The sequence below is a fragment of the Phoenix dactylifera genome, chromosome 17 (assembly GCF_009389715.1).
Source record: "Phoenix dactylifera cultivar Barhee BC4 chromosome 17, palm_55x_up_171113_PBpolish2nd_filt_p, whole genome shotgun sequence".
In the NCBI taxonomy this organism is placed as follows: domain Eukaryota; kingdom Viridiplantae; phylum Streptophyta; class Magnoliopsida; order Arecales; family Arecaceae; genus Phoenix; species Phoenix dactylifera.
Window position 1 is genome coordinate 8,905,814 of NC_052408.1, and position 20,212 is coordinate 8,926,025.

Sequence of the window (20,212 nt, forward strand, 5' to 3'; positions counted from 1 at the left end):
AATATGGGATTGAATGTACGCCTGCACAGGTCCTCGCAAAAAGTCGAGCTTAAACAAATTTCAAAGCTCACTCTTAAGCAAAGCCAACCTTAAAATAGATCTTATTTATATAGAGTGGAGGAGCTTGGCCTAGTTCTACTAAAGTTTGGCTCGAAGCTTAAAGTTCAAGCAAGTTTTGTTGATCTTGGCTCAAATTCGATTGGAGCTTAAGCAGGTTTTCTATAATCGAGTCAAACTCGGGCACGTAATTAATTCCGATTCTCTCGCTTGCATATGTAATGCTCACTTATCCAATTGGTAAAATCCTTAATAGTCAGACAAAGTAATTTAGGATTAAATCTCATCTTTAGGAAGATTGAGGGTTCAGGACAATTGAAAAAGAGATGTTAGGTACGTAGTGCATTACCTATGGCATTTCTATAAAAAAATACTTATCAAAAAAATTTGAAAATATAATTAGATATAATAGTTATAAGGGCTAAAAGCTGAGGGATGTTTTTCATCCAATTCACTCAAAAGAAAAAAAAAAAAGACTTTTATAGTACGCTGTATGCAATCAAAGCTGATATAGTGATTATTTATCTAAATTTTTATTATCAAATAAAAATAACAAATCTATTGTGGAGTGCTATTTTTCTCATATTATATAAATAATAACTAAAAATCTTAATAAAAATGAATAAATGGATATAAATAAAATAATAGCAGGCAACATACGTTTGTGCACATGGAAAATTATACTTAACTCGATGTTCAGACTATTTCTTGTATATTAAATCTTTTACCTTACAGCTTTCTGACATTATTTGAATATCTATGTTAATGAATGTAATATATAACGTGGGGGATTTCTTCGCAATCCATGTAACAGTCATTATAACGGACGTTATAACGGTTAGTTGTTTTAAACCACGTTCCCGAAGCTTCCGGCCTGTGAGCGGACCCGGATCGTAATTCGCGGCAACCGCCCCCGCCTTTAAAACCCAAACAACCAAACCACCCCGGATCAACTCGCACGAACATGGCGATGAGCGCAATGGAAACCGGCGGGCTCGCGACGTGCATCACTCCGTCGAGATCGGATCATGCCTCTCTGGCCTCCTCGCGGCAACTCGGCGGTTCTTCTCCCGCGCCCAGGAGGAGATTCCGGCCGGCAATGGGTCCCCAGCGGGGCGCCGCCATGGGGTCCATGAGGGCCAGCGAGACTGGCGGCAAGGCGGAACTCGGAGAGAACAATGCCCCCGGGAATACGGTGAGCCGTTATTGGTCGTGGTTCCATGAGTTCTTGAACAGAATGTTCTTTTTCTATTCTGAAGAAACCGAAAAAGGAATTCTTTATTTGGGATATAGTGTCCAAGATTCAATCTTTGATGCATGGTATACAGTTCTTTGATAAATATGGTCATCAATTATTGAATATAAAATGTTACATTGATAAAGGATCTGGTATTCATTAGTCATTATTACGGTGCCATTAAGCTATGATGATCTTGTTTTTTTTGCCAGCACAAGCAGGAAATCTATCCATTTTGAAGCATTGTCCTAGTCTAAGTCATTGGGAAAAGAATGATTTTTCCTTTAGAGAAGAAATATCAATGGTTTTAATTTGAAGCAAATATAAAGACATTTTTCTTTCTTTTCCCTTTTTCTTTTTGTGGTTTTGTGGGGGGTGGGGGGGAGGGGCGGTTTGAAGTTTTGGTGATAGTATGATTTGCTTCTCTTGACCAGGAAATCAGTAGTATCTGTAGAGAATTCCATTGAGGATTTAGAAATATAGTTTTTTTTTTTTTTTTCTGTTTTTGATCTTTTTTCTTTTTCCTGCATGGGCATGCCGTGGCATGTAACAATCTTGAAAACTAATCTATTTATTTGATTCGGGTACCTAACTGCAAACAGATCATACATTTGATTGAAAGTGGAGCACCTAAATTGACCCTTCATACAGACATCAAACCATGAACTTAGCATTTGCCTATCTCAAGTTAAAAAAAAAAAAAAACAAGAAGAAGAAAGGAGTCCATGCTTGTAAGAAAACATCAGCGTCTGCTATTTGCTTAGTCATGGTTCAATTGAGTTTTGTGGGTCATGTTTCTCTACAGGCCATTGTCTTTGTTTCTAATACCATGTTCCTCATTCCTTTGGGAAAATATCTGGGTTGACAAAATTGTTTTACAAATGAATCAATTTTGATGGTGCTTATGCTTTCATTCTTTGTCAGCATTTTCTGTCTCTAGCTAATAAAATAAAATTTTAAACCTGATTGATCAGGGACACTTGACCTACTCTCTTGGGCTTCAGCCTAGCAACTACAAGTTTGGGGTTGCTCCAAATTCTCTAAGGAAAACGAAAATAGTTTGCACAATTGGTCCGTCCACGAATACACGTGAAATGATATGGAAACTAGCAGAAGCAGGAATGAATGTAGCACGGCTAAATATGTCCCATGGAGACCATGCATCGCACCAGAAAATTATTGACTTGGTCAAGCAATATAATGCTCAGTCAAAGGACAATGTTATTGCCATAATGTTGGACACTAAGGTATGTTTTCTGCAAACAAGCATCTTCTAATCATTTGATGCTACATTTCTGGCATGTTCCTCTTCAGGTGAATTATGTTATTGATATGGTTTGCTGACATGCTTGGCTCAATTCTACCAAGTTGGATATTTGGGGTGCATGTGGTTTCTGTCAATTTGGTTATATTATCTCTTGCTATTTTAATATAGCTATGATGATGGATCAGTAAAATTGCTTATTTTTATAATCTTCATAAAACTTAAAGATTGCCACCTTGACTCCTTCTACCGCCAAAGCAGCAGAACCTGCTTTCTAGCATAAATTGCAATATCATATTTATCTTTGATTTGATGATTCCAGCCTCCAACTAGCCTTCTTGCGGTCATATGGAGACTATTCAGGACAGGAGAGAATGTTAACTGAACTTTTTCTTACAGTCAAGCCTTATCCAACTGACACATGGATGCCTTAGTGGATCAAAGTATGATTAGCATAACTTTGAGTATCTTCTATAATTGGCTTTCATCCTGGTGCTGACCTTCTAAACTTTCATGGAGTTTCTGGCAAAGGCTCCTTCAGCAACGAGATAGACCTGGCACAAGAGGTGGAATACAGTTGGTGGGTAGGGAGACCTACCTCTATGATTATGTAGCTTTGGCTGATGCAACTAGGGCATTATCGAATGCAAAAGAGTGGTACAACATATGGAGCATGCAAGCTAACTTTTATAAGGGTGGCTTTGCTGTCCTGAAATCCAGAATTCAGCATTTCTAAGCTTAAAACTTGGTACAGGAAGCAGGAGACTTGGGAATTTAGCAAACCATAGTTGCCGGATGTCTGCATCATGGTGCATAATCTGCTATTTGCTATATAATCAGCATGCTGAAAGCATATACCACTAATAATGGCTCTGTTTGAGTGTTGAAACCAACCAATTAAGCCCCATAAGTTGCCCCTTCTTTCATGAACAACATTCTAAAATTTCCCTGTAGTTTTAATGAGTCTAGACAAAGAGGGAGGAAAGCAAGTTTTGATAGAGATAAATGCTATCATTTTTTATACATAAAGTGTATTTTAAAGAGCCCATGTGACTAGAATACACTGCAATCCACTTTAAATGAACATTAGTACATTTAAATCTTTTTACAGTATACACTTATTGCTTTTTGGGGTCTCAGGATGTTTGATCTATTACATGTGGCACGGCAGTGCCTAAGCTTAATGCTGAAAAACTATATCAATTGCTAGAATGACAAGCAAAGTTTATGAGTATTCATATATTCTCGCCAAAATATGAAACATAATTTGTAGATAACACTTCTACATCATGTCATGCCTCTGTAGGAAAAAATTGTGCTGATCTGTTTGCCAGTTTGTGCTGTAACTTTTGAAAATTTTCTGAAGTACTATGTTTCTTCTTACAAAAGCATCTGCCCATGTTAAAGAGGCCATTGATTTGAGCCTCCTAGGTGTGAGAGAAAGAATATCTTTGATGTTGGATCATGGAAGGTTGCTGGCAATTTTTTGTGATTCATACTTCTTGTTGTTAGTTGCTTCCAATATTCCTCAACTAGCTGTGGATTTGTCTTAATCAAGAAAAAAGGCCAAGCTTTCCATCCACTTTAAAATTCAGAATGTGGCTACACTTAAATCAAAATTTATATTGTTACTCTGTTTCCTAATTCATGCTTTAGAATGATAAATATCATCAATTTTAGTTTTGTCATTATATATATATATATATATTATATATATTTAAAAGTCTTGTTTCTCATTTCTTCATGAAACAATTATATGACTTATACATTTGGTGAAAAATATGTTTGTTGTAGGGCCCTGAGGTAAGGAGTGGGGATGTTCCCCAGCCTATAGTACTTAGGGAGGGCCAGGAGTTCAACTTCACTATCAAAAGAGGAGTCAGTTCCAAAGACACAGTTAGTGTAAATTATGATGATTTTGTGAATGATGTGGAAGTTGGCGATATTCTCTTGGTTGATGGTGAGTGCACATAGAATAATGTATGATATTTGATTCATGTCTACATGTTTAAAATTTAAAAGCTATTCTAGGAATATACTTACTGGTGGCACTGCAGACTCTGAAAAACTGGCCCATGTTTCCCTTGGTTTTCTTTTTTCGTTTTCTTTGTTTTTTTTAATTGTTAAAAATCTTTGAGATTTGATCTCTTCTCTCGTTACAATAATAAACTATTTTATTTGACAAACCGATACCAATTTCTATGATTTTGGATTTGTGGGATAATCCACATCGGATAAGTGATTCATGGTGCTGGATTGCATACTTGTGTTTTTCTTGGATTACTTGGGTTTGACTTCTAGGAAAGCTGTTTTCAGTCATATAATTCCATCATCAATCTTTAGGACTAAAATGGCTTTAGCTTTGTGCAACAATAATCCATGAACACATGAAAGAAGTGAACTGTTAACATGATATTTTTGCTACCAAATTTATAACACATTCCGGTGTCTTGGTATCAAGTTCACTATGTAATATCACGTAATTTTCATAATTATAATGGCTTACCTTGTCGTTGTGGTTATTAGGGGGGATGATGTCACTAGTGGTGAGGTCAAAAACAACAGATACGGTCAAATGCGAAGTCCTTGATGGTGGAGAGCTGAAATCAAGGCGGCACTTAAATGTACGTGGCAAAAGTGCGACCCTACCATCTATAACAGGTTACTCCTTTCTCTTTTGCTAAGAGTTGATATTCTGTTCCTGTTGAAAATTTGGAGATGTCATTAGAAAGAAATATAATTTAAATAAATCTGAATATTGTTTCCTGATATTCTGTAGAGAAAGACTGGGAAGATATTAAATTCGGGGTGGAGAACAAAGTTGATTTCTATGCTGTTTCATTTGTAAAAGATGCTAAAGTGGTCCATGAATTGAAAGACTATCTCCAAAGTAACATTATGACTCAATACCTACAAGTTATTTTTACTTTTCTTTCTTTTTGAAAACCTCATTTCGCTACCTCTTTTGAAGTTGTTCAAGGCTATGGCATCATCTTCCTTTTCCCCCCTTCTTTCTCGTTTCAAGGTTGCAATGCAGATATACATGTGATTGTCAAAATAGAAAGTGCAGATGCAGTACCAAATCTCCAGTCCATTATATCTGCATCCGATGGGGTGAGTCATTTTGTGCTTAATTAGAGTGGACTGTGGTTATGATAAAATACAGATATGCCACCACAGTACGTAACACTATGTATATAATGAGCATTAGTCTTTGTTTAGTTTATTAAAATTCCACAGTTTTATTTTCTTTGATCTTGTTCCGTAAAGTATGCACCAATCTAGTTTGTCCAACATTCTTTAAATGAACTGATATACATGGAACATTTGCAAGCATGATCTAGTACTAGATGATTGCTTAATTTCCTGTGATTTTATTTTTTCAAAAAAAAAGTTGTTCAATAGAAGGTTACAGCCTTGTGCTTGACAGAGAGATGTCCCAGGTCAGGTCCAATATATGTTGGACCTTTTGTGTCTGTATGTCTCTCTAGTTCCTGTGATATAATGAATCCTTGTTCCATTATTGATATCGACGATTTACTACTTTAAATGCTCAACATTATACTTGGTTGATTTAATCTTGTTCTTTTGGTGGATGGTCATGACCACTTTTCTTAAAAATATTTTTAGGCTATGGTGGCTCGTGGAGACCTTGGAGCTGAGCTTCCAGTTGAAGAAGTTCCTTTGCTGCAGGTTAATTATTAGCTCTGAATGCTTAATTAATTTCGTATGTATCTTCAATTCCTATGATTAGTTGGTTCTTTCACCATTTATTTTTCCACTTAATCAACTGCTCAGTTTCTCTTAGTGCGTCGAATTTGGAGATGTGAAGCCTTCTTTTGTTCTCAAGAGGTCTACTAGCATCAGTTATTAGTTTAATATCAGCTCTCTTCATTTTTATCCTTAAAGATGGAGTTCTGAATTTGTGCTATCGATATGGAGATAGGTTAAGCATCGGGAAGGTTGCCTTGGGTGACTATGACTAATCGGAAAAGGGGAAACAAAAACAAAAAATGCTAATAAAATGAGCATTTTAAAACAATTAGGATGCATCACTGTTCTGCCAAACTGAGATATTTTGATGATTTTACATATTGTTTGATATCGGAAGCTACAAATTAATCATTGATTGTGCTGAAAAAATCGATATGATTCCTAAAGGGAAGGGTTCAACTCACCATATATGGTGACTGCAACCCATGAGGGAATGGTGTAATTGGAGGCACTAGTAACATCCAACGGGCCCTTGTGTATCATGCTTGTTCTCACAGAGGGGAGGTTGGACACATGAAAGCCGTTGGATCTCAAGAGCGCCAACTACTCCATGGTGCAGATGCCATAAGCAGGGACCTGAATCGATTCCTTCCTAAATTAATGGAATTGGAAATTTCCCTTTCAAGAATACTTTTCCAAGTTCATAACATCTCACGTTATTTCCATATTTAACTTTCTGCTACTAACACCCAAACACCTACTTAAAACTCTGATTTATATAAATCAAAAAAATGATTTCTCTAGGACCTCAGGTGTATGAATTTTTGTCCTCGCCTTGTAACGATTCACAGAGCATCGTAATTCTTAGTATGAGATATAAACCTGATTGGATTTTTCTATCAGTCAAATTGATTCTTCTGAGACTTACTCTCTGTTTGGTACAAAGGATAGGTTGGAGGAAGGATGGATGAGGCAACAAAACGTGAATACTGTTCTACAGTCTTAGATTTCTCTGTGGTAACTATTTCTAAAAGCCAAAGCTCAGAATACTGAATATGACATTTCAACAACAAAATGTGACAATGACAAGCAATATAACTATGAGCTTGTCGCATCTCTTATTCACCACCATCCTATTTTTCCTGGGTGACACATGCCTCAGTATAAATATGCTATTTCAAGGTCATGAAAATCTGACACCTCCTGTGATGTAGCTTAACTTTCAGACCTGTTGAAATTGCCAGTCAAGGGAGATTGTTTCTGTTTAACGATGCATATTCTTCAGCATGTTGAAGTGATGGAAGCTTTTTGATATTCCATGGCAAGGTTCGTTGTTTCGTTATGGAACCCATACAGGTACAATGCTAGTATAGTGTCAAACGCCTAATACAGGTTGATTTGGCATACCGAGACTTGCACATCCCCCATACTGAGTCTTGGTTCGTTACTGGTATGGTACGGTATGCCCGGTATGGTTGGTACATACTGGTATGCGAACCATGTTCTAAAGGAAGGATAATAAGAACATATTTATGGCTGCAGCTGTTCCTTTTCTGATTCCAATGTAGCACAGATTCCTTGTTCCAATTGTTTGGTTTAGGGCCATGCTCCATGCCTTTCCATTCACTGAGTTGGCAAAATTAACAACTGGTGTGTGCTATGATTTTAAGATAAAATAAATTACTTATTAAACAGGAGGAGATCATTAGAAGATGCAGTAGCATGGAGAAGCCAGTAATTGTAGCAACAAATATGTTGGAAAGCATGATTGATCATCCAACTCCAACCAGGGCAGAAGTTTCTGACATAGCAATTGCAGTCCAAGAAGGTGCAGATGGCATCATGTTATCTGGTGAAACTGCTCATGGGAAGTAGGTTCTCTCTCTCTCTCTCTCTTTATTAGGGTTCTTTTCCCCGAGTCTTTGCTCAATAAGAAAAAGGTCTTAACAAAAGTTACCTTGGAATTTAATTATGGTTAGTTTAACACTGTTTAAAAAATGGTGGCTTTGCTATTATTATCAGTCACTAGTCACTGTTGGAAATGTTCATCCAAGGTCCGCCATATTGGCACCGGTCGGCGTACCGGTGGTGGCCCGGACCGGTACGTACCGGTCTCATACCGGTCCCATATCGATTCTCCAACAATAAGCTACCAGTACCGGATTCCACGCTGATCCGGTACCGGTCTCAGGCCGGACCGGTACGGACCGGTATGCCAGACCATGATTCATCTATTTGTATATGTTGTAGGAGGCTAAGTTCTAAATCTTGAAGGAAAGAGGTTTACATATCTGAGCTTAAGAATTGAATTTCTTATTTTCCATTAGCTGAACATTTTAATCTTTTGATTGACAGTTGGTGCTCCATTTTCCTTTTTCCAGTAATAGTCACATGATTTTTCCGTTTAGGTTTCCACTGAAAGCTGTTAAGGTGATGCACACTGTAGCATTGAAGACCGAATCAACTCTATCAAGCAGCATTAGTCATTCAGTTCTTTCTACTGCTACCCAGGTATTCATAGTTTAGACAGAGGAGAAAGACCCTTTTCTTTTTCTTTTATGCTTTATTAGCTGTTTGAGTTGGTCTTAGGTAGCCTGGAAGTTTTATCAATGATTACGAAACCTGTAACTATAAAACAGGAAAAAAAAAAAATTCCCAGAGTGCTGCTATGTATTGTTTTCACATTCGTGCATCTCTCCCTTTCCCTTTCATGAAGGCTATTTATGGTGCGGACTGCTCTCAGAGTCGCATGAGTGCAATGTTTGCATCCCATGCAACCGCGATGTCAAACAACCTTGGGACACCTATCATCGTCTTCACCAGAACTGGTTCCATGGCAATTCGTCTGAGCCACTACCGGCCTTCTTCTACTATTTTCGCATTTACAAATGAGTAAGCTCTTTCTCTATTGCAGCAACTAATTCTAAGTTGTGAAAGTAAAATGATGTATATCGGATTTGCCTGATATCACGCATATTGATCTCGTATGACTATGTCAGAGAAAAAGGCAATTGTTGCTCGTATGTCCATGTTAGTTGTTTCATGTTAACAAAATGGAAACATGCTTGACAGAGAAAGGGTTAAACAGAGGCTGGCCCTTTATCATGGGGTGCGTCCTATATATATGCAATTCTCAGACGATGCAGAAGAGACATTCTCTAGAGCAATATCATGTTTGCTGGTACGTGTAAATGCTCATCTTCTATTGCTTTGCTTTGTTAGTTCCTTGGTATAACAAGCATTTCTAACTTTGATTTTCAATAAAACAGAGAGGGAATTTTCTGAAGGAGGGAGAGTATGCCACTCTGGTTCAGAGTGGAACCCATTCAATCTGGCGGCAAGAATCTACGCATCAAATTCAAGTCCGTAAGGTCCAAGGCTGATATGTTTAACTGGAGTAGGCAATTCTTTGGCTCAATTTTGTTCTTTTTTTGTTTTTTTTGGTTTGCGTTCAATTTTGTTCTTTAATAACTACTGTTTGAATGTACATTTACTTGCTTGATGTACTTATTAACAGCCATTGCTTGAGTTGCTCATCATCCCCGAGTGTTGCATGAGGCATCGGTTACTGCCGAAGGAGCCTTCTTTGTTTATTTAAACTAGCTTTTATGGTATTTGTTTTTCATAAATATGAAGATTTTCTTTTGCTAAGCATGCCATTCTTTTCTTTTCTTCAAAAAAGAACAAAACAGAATACTCAATGTGATCTGTCCTTCCATAGTTCAGGTATATTAACATCTACAAGGTAATGATGTTAATGCATGTGTTCCTATATGTTTCAAATGTGTGGAGAGCTTGGATGATTATAATTTTTATCTATCTTACAATATATGTTGCATGAGTGCAGAATGTATAGATAGCAACACATATTCCACTTGAAGGATTCAAACCCAAGTCCCCTGTATAACCATCAAGAGACTTTTTTCTAGCTCAGAGGCAAGATACAAGCAAAGTAGTGAGATCAAGGGGGCACAAATCCACTGTTTCACGAGCAAAACAGATGAGAGAGGAAGATAAAATAGCACCAGCAAGGCCAATTGTTCACATGTAGTACACATAACATATTTGATACTTCCACGTTAACATATTTGATAGTTAAGTTCCTTAGTTGAATGCATATAAGCAAAGAAAAGGTTAAAAACAAATGGGATTTCTGATTTCCCATAAAACCAAGGGGACCATTCACTGCTATTGACATACAGATTTCTGTGGCGTTGTGGGTAAGCAAGTTTCGAAAAACAAAGCTGGTAGCATAGTATGAGCAAGCTAAAATTTCTACATATCACAGGAGGGGAGAAAGGGCCCTAGCTATGTCAAATCATTATTGTTTCTTGGTAGAATAACTATGTCAATTTGCATCAAAATTTCTTGCCGATATCACGATAAAACTGCAATTATATTGTGGAATGTGCCAAGGTGCTTCTTTTTTTATGAATTCGGAAGAGTCATGTAATCCTAATATAAATACATCCAACAAAATCGGAAGATAAAAGATCTGAAGAGGGGAAGGAACGGTATCATGGTTCGCCCAAAAAGCTCCACATGAATGTTCTGCAATATAGGAGGCAATTCAGTCCACAATATTATTTGCCTCCAGATATACATAAGTGGCCAGAAAAAAGACGCAGCTCCCTATCATACACTAAATATCCTACAAAAATAGAGGTTAATTCACCATCAATGTTTGTCTCATGATCCACCCAATCACAGTTGCATAGTCAGCCTTACCTTGCATAGCTTATACTCTCTCAAGATGTTCTTAGCTTAGCTCTAGGAACCAAAATATTGCTAATCTGATTGCCGCCCATGGCAATAAATTTGGAAAAATGAAACTTTGATTATGAATCCTACTCTATCTCTACCACTGTGAAAGCATGAGGGTGGGGGCTCTGATGTGATGTAGACTGTTCATATTGTAGCTAACGTTGAGGAGGAATCCTAAGTGTCTCTCACCATCAAAAAATTTCTACTAAAAAATAGTATTATTTGGATTTCTTAGTCTTATATAATTATTCAAAATCTATCCAGTGTTTAATTAATATTGGATTAAACATACATATGAAAGGGTTCTCACAATTTACATGCCATCAACGGAGGAAACGACATTGAGTCCCACGCCACACAAGATAATGATGAGGATACACGACAGGTCTCCCTTTTGTCGTCTCCAAAACCAATCAACACATACATTTATAGCTATAATTTAGTTTATTTTAGTTCTTTATTTTACATGCCATCAACGTGAAGTGGACCCATGAATATCCCGTCATTTTTCCAGAAGGCAATAGCATGCATGCCGTCTCTCCCTTGCATCTCATAATTAAACAAGCTATAAATCTACAGATGTAATTCACTGCACTCCATTGTTTTTTTCCGCACTCTACTTTAATTTTTAAAGTTTACATGCAATCAACGTGAAGCGGACATGCGCATCCCACGTTTCCATGCACGAGGCAATGCGAGCAGATGGCTTCTCTCCTTTGTCGTCTCTGAAGCAACCAACCAACCAACCAATATGTCATTCTTTAAAAAGGGCCATGGACTCGTAGCAATTCTGGCCATGAGAGCTGCAAGTTTATCTTCTTCAGAGACACTAAACTCCTCAATCCTTCCTCACTCCCTCTTTTGATCTCATCCAATCCTTTGGTGAAGACTTGTCAGCATGAACCCATTGGAGATCATCATATGGTCTCATCCAAAGGTTGACGTCCTGAGGAAGACGATGAAGGGCAAGGTTTGCTGCATCAGCCTTGCCCAATTTCTTGCCATCAAAAAAGTGCTGCATTTCTTTCTTCCTCAACCCCAGCCAGCAGCCATCCTCCTTGCCTGTAATCAAAGATCTTTGTTTCATTTAAAGTTCGTTCCATACCACCCATACCTAAATGACTTCGCTCCGGAGAGGATGCTATATCACCCGGAGCACCCTTGCTTGACTTCCTCAAGGCCGATCTCCTCACACTCTACAGCTCTATACAGTGGAGAAGAGGGAGTTTCTTCAGGCCTTCCAGCTTGTGAAGCTTGATCTGGCCGCAAGGTGGGCCATCATAGAGCTTTCTGTTTGTGTTACAAGCCTGAGTTGGAGGTCTGATATTGATGAATCATGGTAGCCACCAAGGATCGGAAAATTTCTGATAGAGTGGCGCTAATGGATTCATGTTCGATGCACTGCTAATTTCCAAGTGCTCAAGCTTGAGCCCATGCAAGAGCTGGATGCAGTACCATGGGGAGCATATACAGTCTGTTGTCTGATATTCCTGAGCAGGAGCCTATCCATATTATTGCAAGGCAAGGGTATAACTCAAAAATCCGGAGCAAACAGTGTCACTAAAAGAGCCAGAGGACATGGTTTTAATCTGTCTTAGTTTCCTTGTAGATATAATGTTTGTTGTAAACACACTATAGTTGTTTTTTTTTAAAGAAGAAGAAAATACGCTACTTATCTTGATTGATTACATTGGCTTGCTTTTCATGTCTTTTTCCTTAATCACATGAATTTATTTATTTTTTTCTTGTTATTTGTTAGCTTTGAGCATGTCGACATTTTAACTTTAATTGGCGTTTTTCCCTCTCTATCTTTTTTTTTTTAATTAAAAAAAATGAGATGATATTTTTCCTTTTTTATTGTTTCAATCATCTTCTATCACACAACAAGAGCTTATAATAGGCTAGCTGGAGAAAATATACAGGTTATATTTGACCTGCCATACGAAACCATGACCGAACTGTGTTACTTGATCACAGAGCACAGGCTAATTAATCATGGCTAATTATGTGTGGACCGTGCTAATCTATGCATCCCTCAAACTATGATGCAACAACTAGTGCTTCACCAAACATCATGATCAGGGGAAAAAATTGACAATCTAGATCCTTACTTGCATTACTTGAGTTTGAACTTCTGAAAAGTCGGTCAATTCTTTATATAGTGTGCATTACAAGTCTCCAACTACTAGTAATCGAAACCATCCATTGAATTCTTGTTTAGTCTAGGCGTATATCTCACATGCCACATAGACAATAGATATTTGCAACCATCCATGCATGCTATATTCCTTGTAGTTAATCTCAACTTATACTGCGATGCTGGGTAATTGGGACTGGCCGAAAGGTGCAAGGCTTCCTGTCATCTTCCATTGCTAGAGAACAGAAAGGATCATGCTTCACCTTAGTCCAAATAGCAGCGAAATCTGCAAGAGCGCCGTGTCTACAGATTAGCGACCAATCACTGAAAGTATGTATAGTGCTACAGTGACAACTGAGGCAATGGGTCTATGCTTGTTAAGGAAACGTATGGCATTCTTTAATTTCTCTCCAACAAGACCAAGCAACGGCTACGATCAGCATTAGAATAATGCGCTGAGTGTTCTTAGCAAAGTTCCGTTAGACCCATTCAGTGCAGAGGTAGTCAAAGGAGGACCCATGCAGGTGTGTGTTTAGTTCCATATCGGTTATTTACTAGATAGAACTTGGGTATTTATACAGGATCAGAAGAAACCAAAATCAAATCTTCCCGCTAACTATTTTAGATGAGATCCTAGATTATTATAAATAGTATCAGGCCATAGAGCCGTTTGGTCATAAAGACCAAATAGATGTGTGACATAGCGACATCTCTTCCTTATCGTCTCTAAACCAACCAGGTAATATGTCCGCAAATATAATTAACTTTATTGCATTCTTCTAAAGTTCATGTGCCATCAGCATGAAGAGAACAAGGTAAATCCCGTGTTCTCACGAGGCAACAAGGACATATGGCATGTCTCCTTTATCATCTTCGAACCAACCACACCACACATCAACAGATGTTGAGATTTACATGCTATCAACGTGAGGCGGACATGCAAATCGAATGCTTTCACGAGGCGACGAAGACAGATGGCATCACTAATTCTTTTCGTCTTCAAACCAAGCAAGCAATACATCCTTCTTTTATAAAGGGCAGTGGACATGCATGTAACAATACCAGGCATGCGAGCTGGTAACTAGCCCCATACTGATACCCTCAAAAAAGCTAGATTCCTCACTCTTGCCTCCCCTCTCCCTCTTCTAATCTTTTTCGTTCCTTCATCAAAGGCCAGTACTGCACTAAGCAGTGCTTAGAAGATCTCCAAGCCTTTGCTCTCAGGCTCAAGCATCACATCGCTGCCATAAAGAAATAAAGCTCGCTGGTGCTAAACTCTTGCAGACCATAAGGTCGATCTCCCTGGAAATTAAACATCCGAGGGAAGATGTGGTTGGATGAGGACTGCTGCATCAGTCTCTCTCAATTTCTCGCCATCAAAAACTTGCTACCTTTCTTTCTTCCTCACCCGCACCCACCATCCATCCTCCATAGTTCTCACCAAATTATCTTCTTGGATTGCTCAACTCCGAAAAGGATGCTATATCATGTGGAACACCCTTGTATGACCTTTGCATGGTCTATCTCCTTACATGCTAGAGCTCTATGCGATCAAGAAGGGGGAAGATCATCCGGATTTTCCGGCTCAAGGAGTGCAACGAGGTCATGAGTTTGGACGATGAAGTATTCTGGAGTACAAGCCTGGACTAGAGATCCGATACTTCAGGGTGTCATGGGGGTGTGTGGAGTGATAGAAGATTCAAGCCGGCAACCACCATCAAGAGGCCCAGCTTGAGCGATATGGTTATAGGCAATCGTCTAATATCTTCTTTAGCAAAAGCCTATCAGTGTTGATAAAACCCGTGGAGATATCTCCAAGACTGGAGCTAATCAGTCACATCTGTTTCACAAAAGAGAATAGCCGATCAAGGGGAGCCGGAAGACGAGAGCGTGTTCTCTGTTATTTTCCATATTTAACTATTGTACGTAGCTTTCTCTAGATGGAATAGAGTGTCTTTGTTTGATAACATGATCGTGATCATATTGTTCTTTTTAACCCCCTGTATAAGCACTTATATATTTTTGACAGTTTTTGCTGGTTTCATGGTTTATGCATCGACTTTCCGACAAGTATTATGTTTCCTGGAAACATAAGACTATGGTTCCCCCGAAAAAAAAAAAAAAAAAAGGTTAATGCAAACTTGGTATGGTCTTATCTAGAGGTGCAATTGAGCTAAGCTAATTAAGTTAGGTAGATAGAGACTCGAGCTCGACTCGAGATCAATGAGCCTTAATATTCAAACTCGAACTCGACTCGACTCGACTCAACTCGAATATCAATCGAGACGTACTCAAACTCAAATTCGACCTTTATCATAATTAAAAATATGGTTAAAACAAATATAACATAATATTATATTTAAAATATTAAATTAATAATAATATATTATAAATAAAATAATATATATATATACACATATATACATACTCGAGTAGGCTTGTGAGCTTTCGAGCTGAGTATTTCATTACTTGAGTTCGATTTGAAAAACTATTCGACCTACTCGAGTTCAACTTGAGCTTGGTAATAGTCGAGTTGAGTCATGCTTGGCCCGAGTCGACCTCGAGCAGCTCCCAAGCTACTCAGCTCATTTGCACCCCTAGTTTTATCTATCCCTTGTTCATTGTTGTCTAGAGGAGTGCCATCCTAAAAAAGATAAGAGTATTTATTTAGTTGGTCATCAAGAATAGTTTTAACCAGTGATAACCTTTTTTGAGGGAGATTAACCGGTGAAAACCTGAAAAAAAGGGAATGGAACTTCATTCCAGACCATGTGTTTTGCGGAGAGAAGAATTGATTGAACACCAATTCATCGAGTGCAGAGAGGTCTCAAACATGTGGAAGCATTTCTACCATCTCCTCAAAATTCGACAACCAACGAAGCAGGCTAATTAGCTCTGGACCCTTGGAGAAGTAAATGGATCGAAAAAGGTTATTTTTGCAAAGGATGGGACATGCTGGTGGCAGCTATCTGCTTGTGGATTTGGATTGAGAGGAACGATCTAACTTTTAGACGCATAATGAAGGATCATTGGCTTGTGGTCTTATATAGTTTGTCAAGGAGAAGGATATGTGACGTTTTAAATCCTTTTTTAGAGTGATTAGAGTGAGTGGGAGCACGGGGCTGAGTTCTAGTCCTTTAGCTCTTTTTGTTCTAGCCTCCTTTTGTTCTTCTTTTCTGCTTTCATTATACCTTTTTTTTACCTCTAATAAAATTCTTTATGCACCTGATGCCTATTGTTTCCTAATACTAGAGGATCCTCTCTCCTCTTCCATTATCCTTTTAATGAATTCACTACAAGAGTTTAATGTAGGCTAGTTATATAACATATACTGCTCATATTGACCTAAATGGTATCCTACCATGCTACCACGCATGCGGCATGCCTAGTCATGGGTGGACCGGCTAATCTGTGTCCCTCAGATTATATCCAATAGGTTGCGCTTAACCAATTACCTGCTTAATAACTAGCATTTTTCTTGTATTACTTGAGCTTGTTCTCCTGCACATCCTACACCATTAGGACCACTACCACCACCGGTTATTATCATGTTTACTAACGGAAATTATGACAACCTAGTATTTCATCCAAAAAGATTAGCACTAAGATATTATTTGGGTTCCTTAATCTTGTATAAGCATCCGGTGCACAACTAATACGAGGCTAAACATTCTCATGGAAATGGTCTCCAATATAGAAGCCTAAAAGGTAGATATACACCTCGTGTTTATAACTTGGAGATTTCTGGGTCCATTTATTTGAAGTATGACAAGGGCACCATTCAACAAAAAATCTGGTATGTTGCAAACTTATGCCTTGACTTGGCATATGATTTGAGTCGACCCACTCATAACTCAAGAAAGCCAAACACATTTAGCAGACCACTTTGGATCAAGACTATGCAATGCATCCATTATTTTTGGATGTTATGCACAATCTGAAACATTATTCGTTTTTCATTTAGTGCGAATTACTTGTTATCACACACATCCCTCTGGTTCCTATTAACTTAGTCCAGTCAGTGTACATGGCACATGCCAAGCGAGTGCTGAGTTCCTCCAGCTTAAAATGCGAGTGCTGAGTACGTACAGATATACTCCAATCAGTTCTAAGGAAGGAGGTATGGTAATCCCAACAACCACTTTGCTCATAGATTATAAATGCAGTGTTTTCATTCATTAGTTCCACGAGAAACGTATAGAGTCTGGTCAGAAAAGCCATTCCGTTTCAACGACTGAACTGCTTTTGATCCTTTTGCAGCTATTATCGAACTGAATCTGTCGTTACCGCGGCAGCAAAAGAACGGTCTTCGCCTCTTACGTTCGAAATCATTAACTATAAGAAACTATTGCCCAACTCTTCCCACGCAACTGAATCAATAACTTTTTTTGCTTCAGATGTAATTCATTTTGTTTCAGCTTTTGAAACCTACGGTCCATCAGCACAAAGAGGACATACGAATCCCGTGAGTTCACGAGGTGAGCAGGCCTCCTTTGTCGTCCTCGAACCGAGTGTTTAAAGTTGCCATTCAGTTCGATTCAATTCCTGAAGTTTGCATGCCATCAACGTGAAGATGGCCAGTGAATCTTTTCACGAGGCATTGAAGGCATGATGTCTCTGTCTGTCGTTTCCAAACCAACCAGCTGGAAATATATCGAGCATACGTAATTTACTTCAGTTTTTAAAGTTTACACGCTATTACTCCTGCCATCAACATGAGATGACATGCGAGTCCCATGTTTTCACGAAGCAGTGAAAACATATGACATCTCTTCTTTGTCGTTTCCAAACCAACCGTTACAATTCACCATCAATGCGAAGAAGGCAAATGAATCCCGTGCTTCCACAGGGCACTGAGGACCCGTGGCATCTCTTCTTCGTCATCTTCGAACAAACCAGACGATACTTCATCCCTTTAAAAGGGCAATGGAGTTGCAACCATTTTAGCCATGAGAATTTCCAGTTCACAGTGCCGTTTTCCTCAAAAATACTAGACTCCCCGCTCCTCCCTCTCCTCTCGAGCTCTTCTGATCTCATTTGATCCCCTGAGCAAGATCCAGAAAGCATGAAGAAGCGGTAAGAAGAGCACCAAGCACTTGCTTCGCTGCCACAAAGATGTCGCGCGAAGCCTGTTGGCATGAAGTCCTTGAAGACTCTATGGTCTCGCCAAGAGTTTGACGTCCATCAAAAGAGGTGGAAGGGCGAGAAGTCCTGCATGAACTTTGCCCAATTTCTTGCCATAAGAATGGCGTCACCTTTCTTTCTTCCTCAACCTCAACCTCAACCTCAACCTCAACCTCAACCTCCATCCATGGCTCTACTAAAGATGCTCATTTGTCCCATACCACCCGTACCTAAATGTCTCAGCGCCAGCACCCACGCTTGACTTCTATGCGCCCAAGTTCCAGGCATAAGCCTAGATGGTCGAGGCCAACTCGGCGACATGCAAGGTGGGCGCGCACAAGGTCCTATCATAGAGCTGGCACGAGCCTCGATCAAAGAGCTTGCTTGTTTGATCTCTCAAAACAATATATGGCAGCCACTTCAGATGGAGGGAGAGATTGTTTATTTGATGAGCAGATCATTATTCCACTTAGTGCAAGCTGTCGTTGATGCTCATGGGTTCTGCATCATTGTTAGAAATATTGCGTCAACTATACTGTAAAATCGGTCAAACAAAGGAAGACTTCTTTTTTTTATGTTGGTGCTATTTCTTTTTTTTTTGGTACATTAGAGACTCACACATAATGTATGTGGATGTAGCCCATGAAATCAAAAAAAACGTACAGAGTGCAAGGGAGAAGGGACAGACCCGTGGTTCTCTCAAACAAAACCTCCGAAGTGATGGGCCGTAAATGATGCAACCCAATCCGTAGCATTGTTCGCCTTTCCATAAATATGTGTAGTCCGGTAAAAAGCGCACTCACCCAGAATATGGCAGATGTCGTGAAGTAGCCGCATCCCACTAACCACGTGCCCCGATTCTGAATCCACTCAATCACTATGGCAAAGTCTTCCTTAAGGAGAATGTGGTCCGCATCCAATACCTATCTCGCATAGTTGAGACCCTTCTATGCCGCTCTGAGTTGAGAACCCAGGACAAACTGATCAGATATCTGCCGACCTCCGGCCGCCACGAACTTGGCCTCCTGGTCTCGGATGACAAATTTTACACTTCCGCTGCACCCTCTTATGCCAACACTTCCATCGAAGTTCACCTTAAGAAGCTAGGGAATAGGGGTTTTCAGGAGACGAACACTATTCTGAATGCTACAGGAGTTGAATAGAAATCTCAGATTTTTCCGGCCGCCCCAAGAAATGCCAATGCAGTGCTATCAATAACGTCCGCTGCATGAAGTAGAGCACAGTCCACCACCACTCTCAACTGTGCTATTGGCTTGCTTTTTATTTCATGCTATTTAATTGCCACCGACACATGGATTTAATCTTTGTTTTTGCTGGTTTCGTGTGTGCTGTTTCCTTAATTAATTTTCCACTCAAGTTTTGCGATGTCCAAACACTAAAAGATCATCTCTTCTCTCTTATTTCCCTCCCGTAAATTCCAGCACAATCCAATATACTAGTATATAAAATAGCCATGATCCAATATTTTTCTCTTTTTCTCGACATCTTCTCGGTCTCAGCCACCCTTAGGGATAGCCGAGACAGCTGACCTGGCGAAATGATAGTATACAAAATGGGAGCATTGCCGGTGCAACTCCATCATGGGATGTACTGCAGCAACCTCTAAGCTGCTCATCAAGGGCCATAGTCTTATGCTACACTGCAGCTTTGCTTTAATCCGAATAGAAATTGTTTTCAAGATAGAAGCTCAGAAGGTAGACACCTCCCTTGGTTTTTTATAAATTAACTGAGGATTTCTATAGGCATTTGATCGATGACATGGGTGGAATAAAAAAGTTAACCCAGTAACTCAAGAAAACCAAAAATATGATAAACTCCTGGATCAGGGCTTCCATAATTAATGCATCCATTAATTATCAATGGCTGTTACATATAATATGAAAAGTTCCGATTA

At 39.1% G+C, this 20,212-nt stretch overlaps 1 protein-coding gene across 2 annotated transcripts; it reads left to right on the forward strand.

The window, feature by feature from the left end:
• The first annotated feature begins 989 nt into the window (after positions 1-989).
• Positions 990-10,374, forward strand: LOC103706435 (pyruvate kinase isozyme G, chloroplastic-like). Of its 2 annotated transcripts, XM_039114893.1 has the most exons (13): positions 990-1,252; positions 2,269-2,541; positions 4,353-4,518; positions 5,085-5,219; positions 5,338-5,448; positions 5,584-5,672; positions 6,189-6,251; positions 7,968-8,143; positions 8,681-8,783; positions 8,989-9,164; positions 9,345-9,453; positions 9,542-9,669; positions 9,790-10,374. In XM_039114893.1, exons 1-12 carry the CDS (start codon positions 1,022-1,024, stop codon positions 9,653-9,655), a joined length of 1,746 nt encoding a protein of 581 aa, XP_038970821.1. In that variant the 5' UTR covers positions 990-1,021; the 3' UTR covers positions 9,656-9,669; positions 9,790-10,374. The 2 variants fall into 2 exon arrangements, with proteins under 2 accessions (XP_038970821.1, XP_026660178.2); XM_026804377.2 differs by having other exon boundaries at positions 9,542-10,374.
• Positions 10,375-20,212: the final 9,838 nt, after the last annotated feature.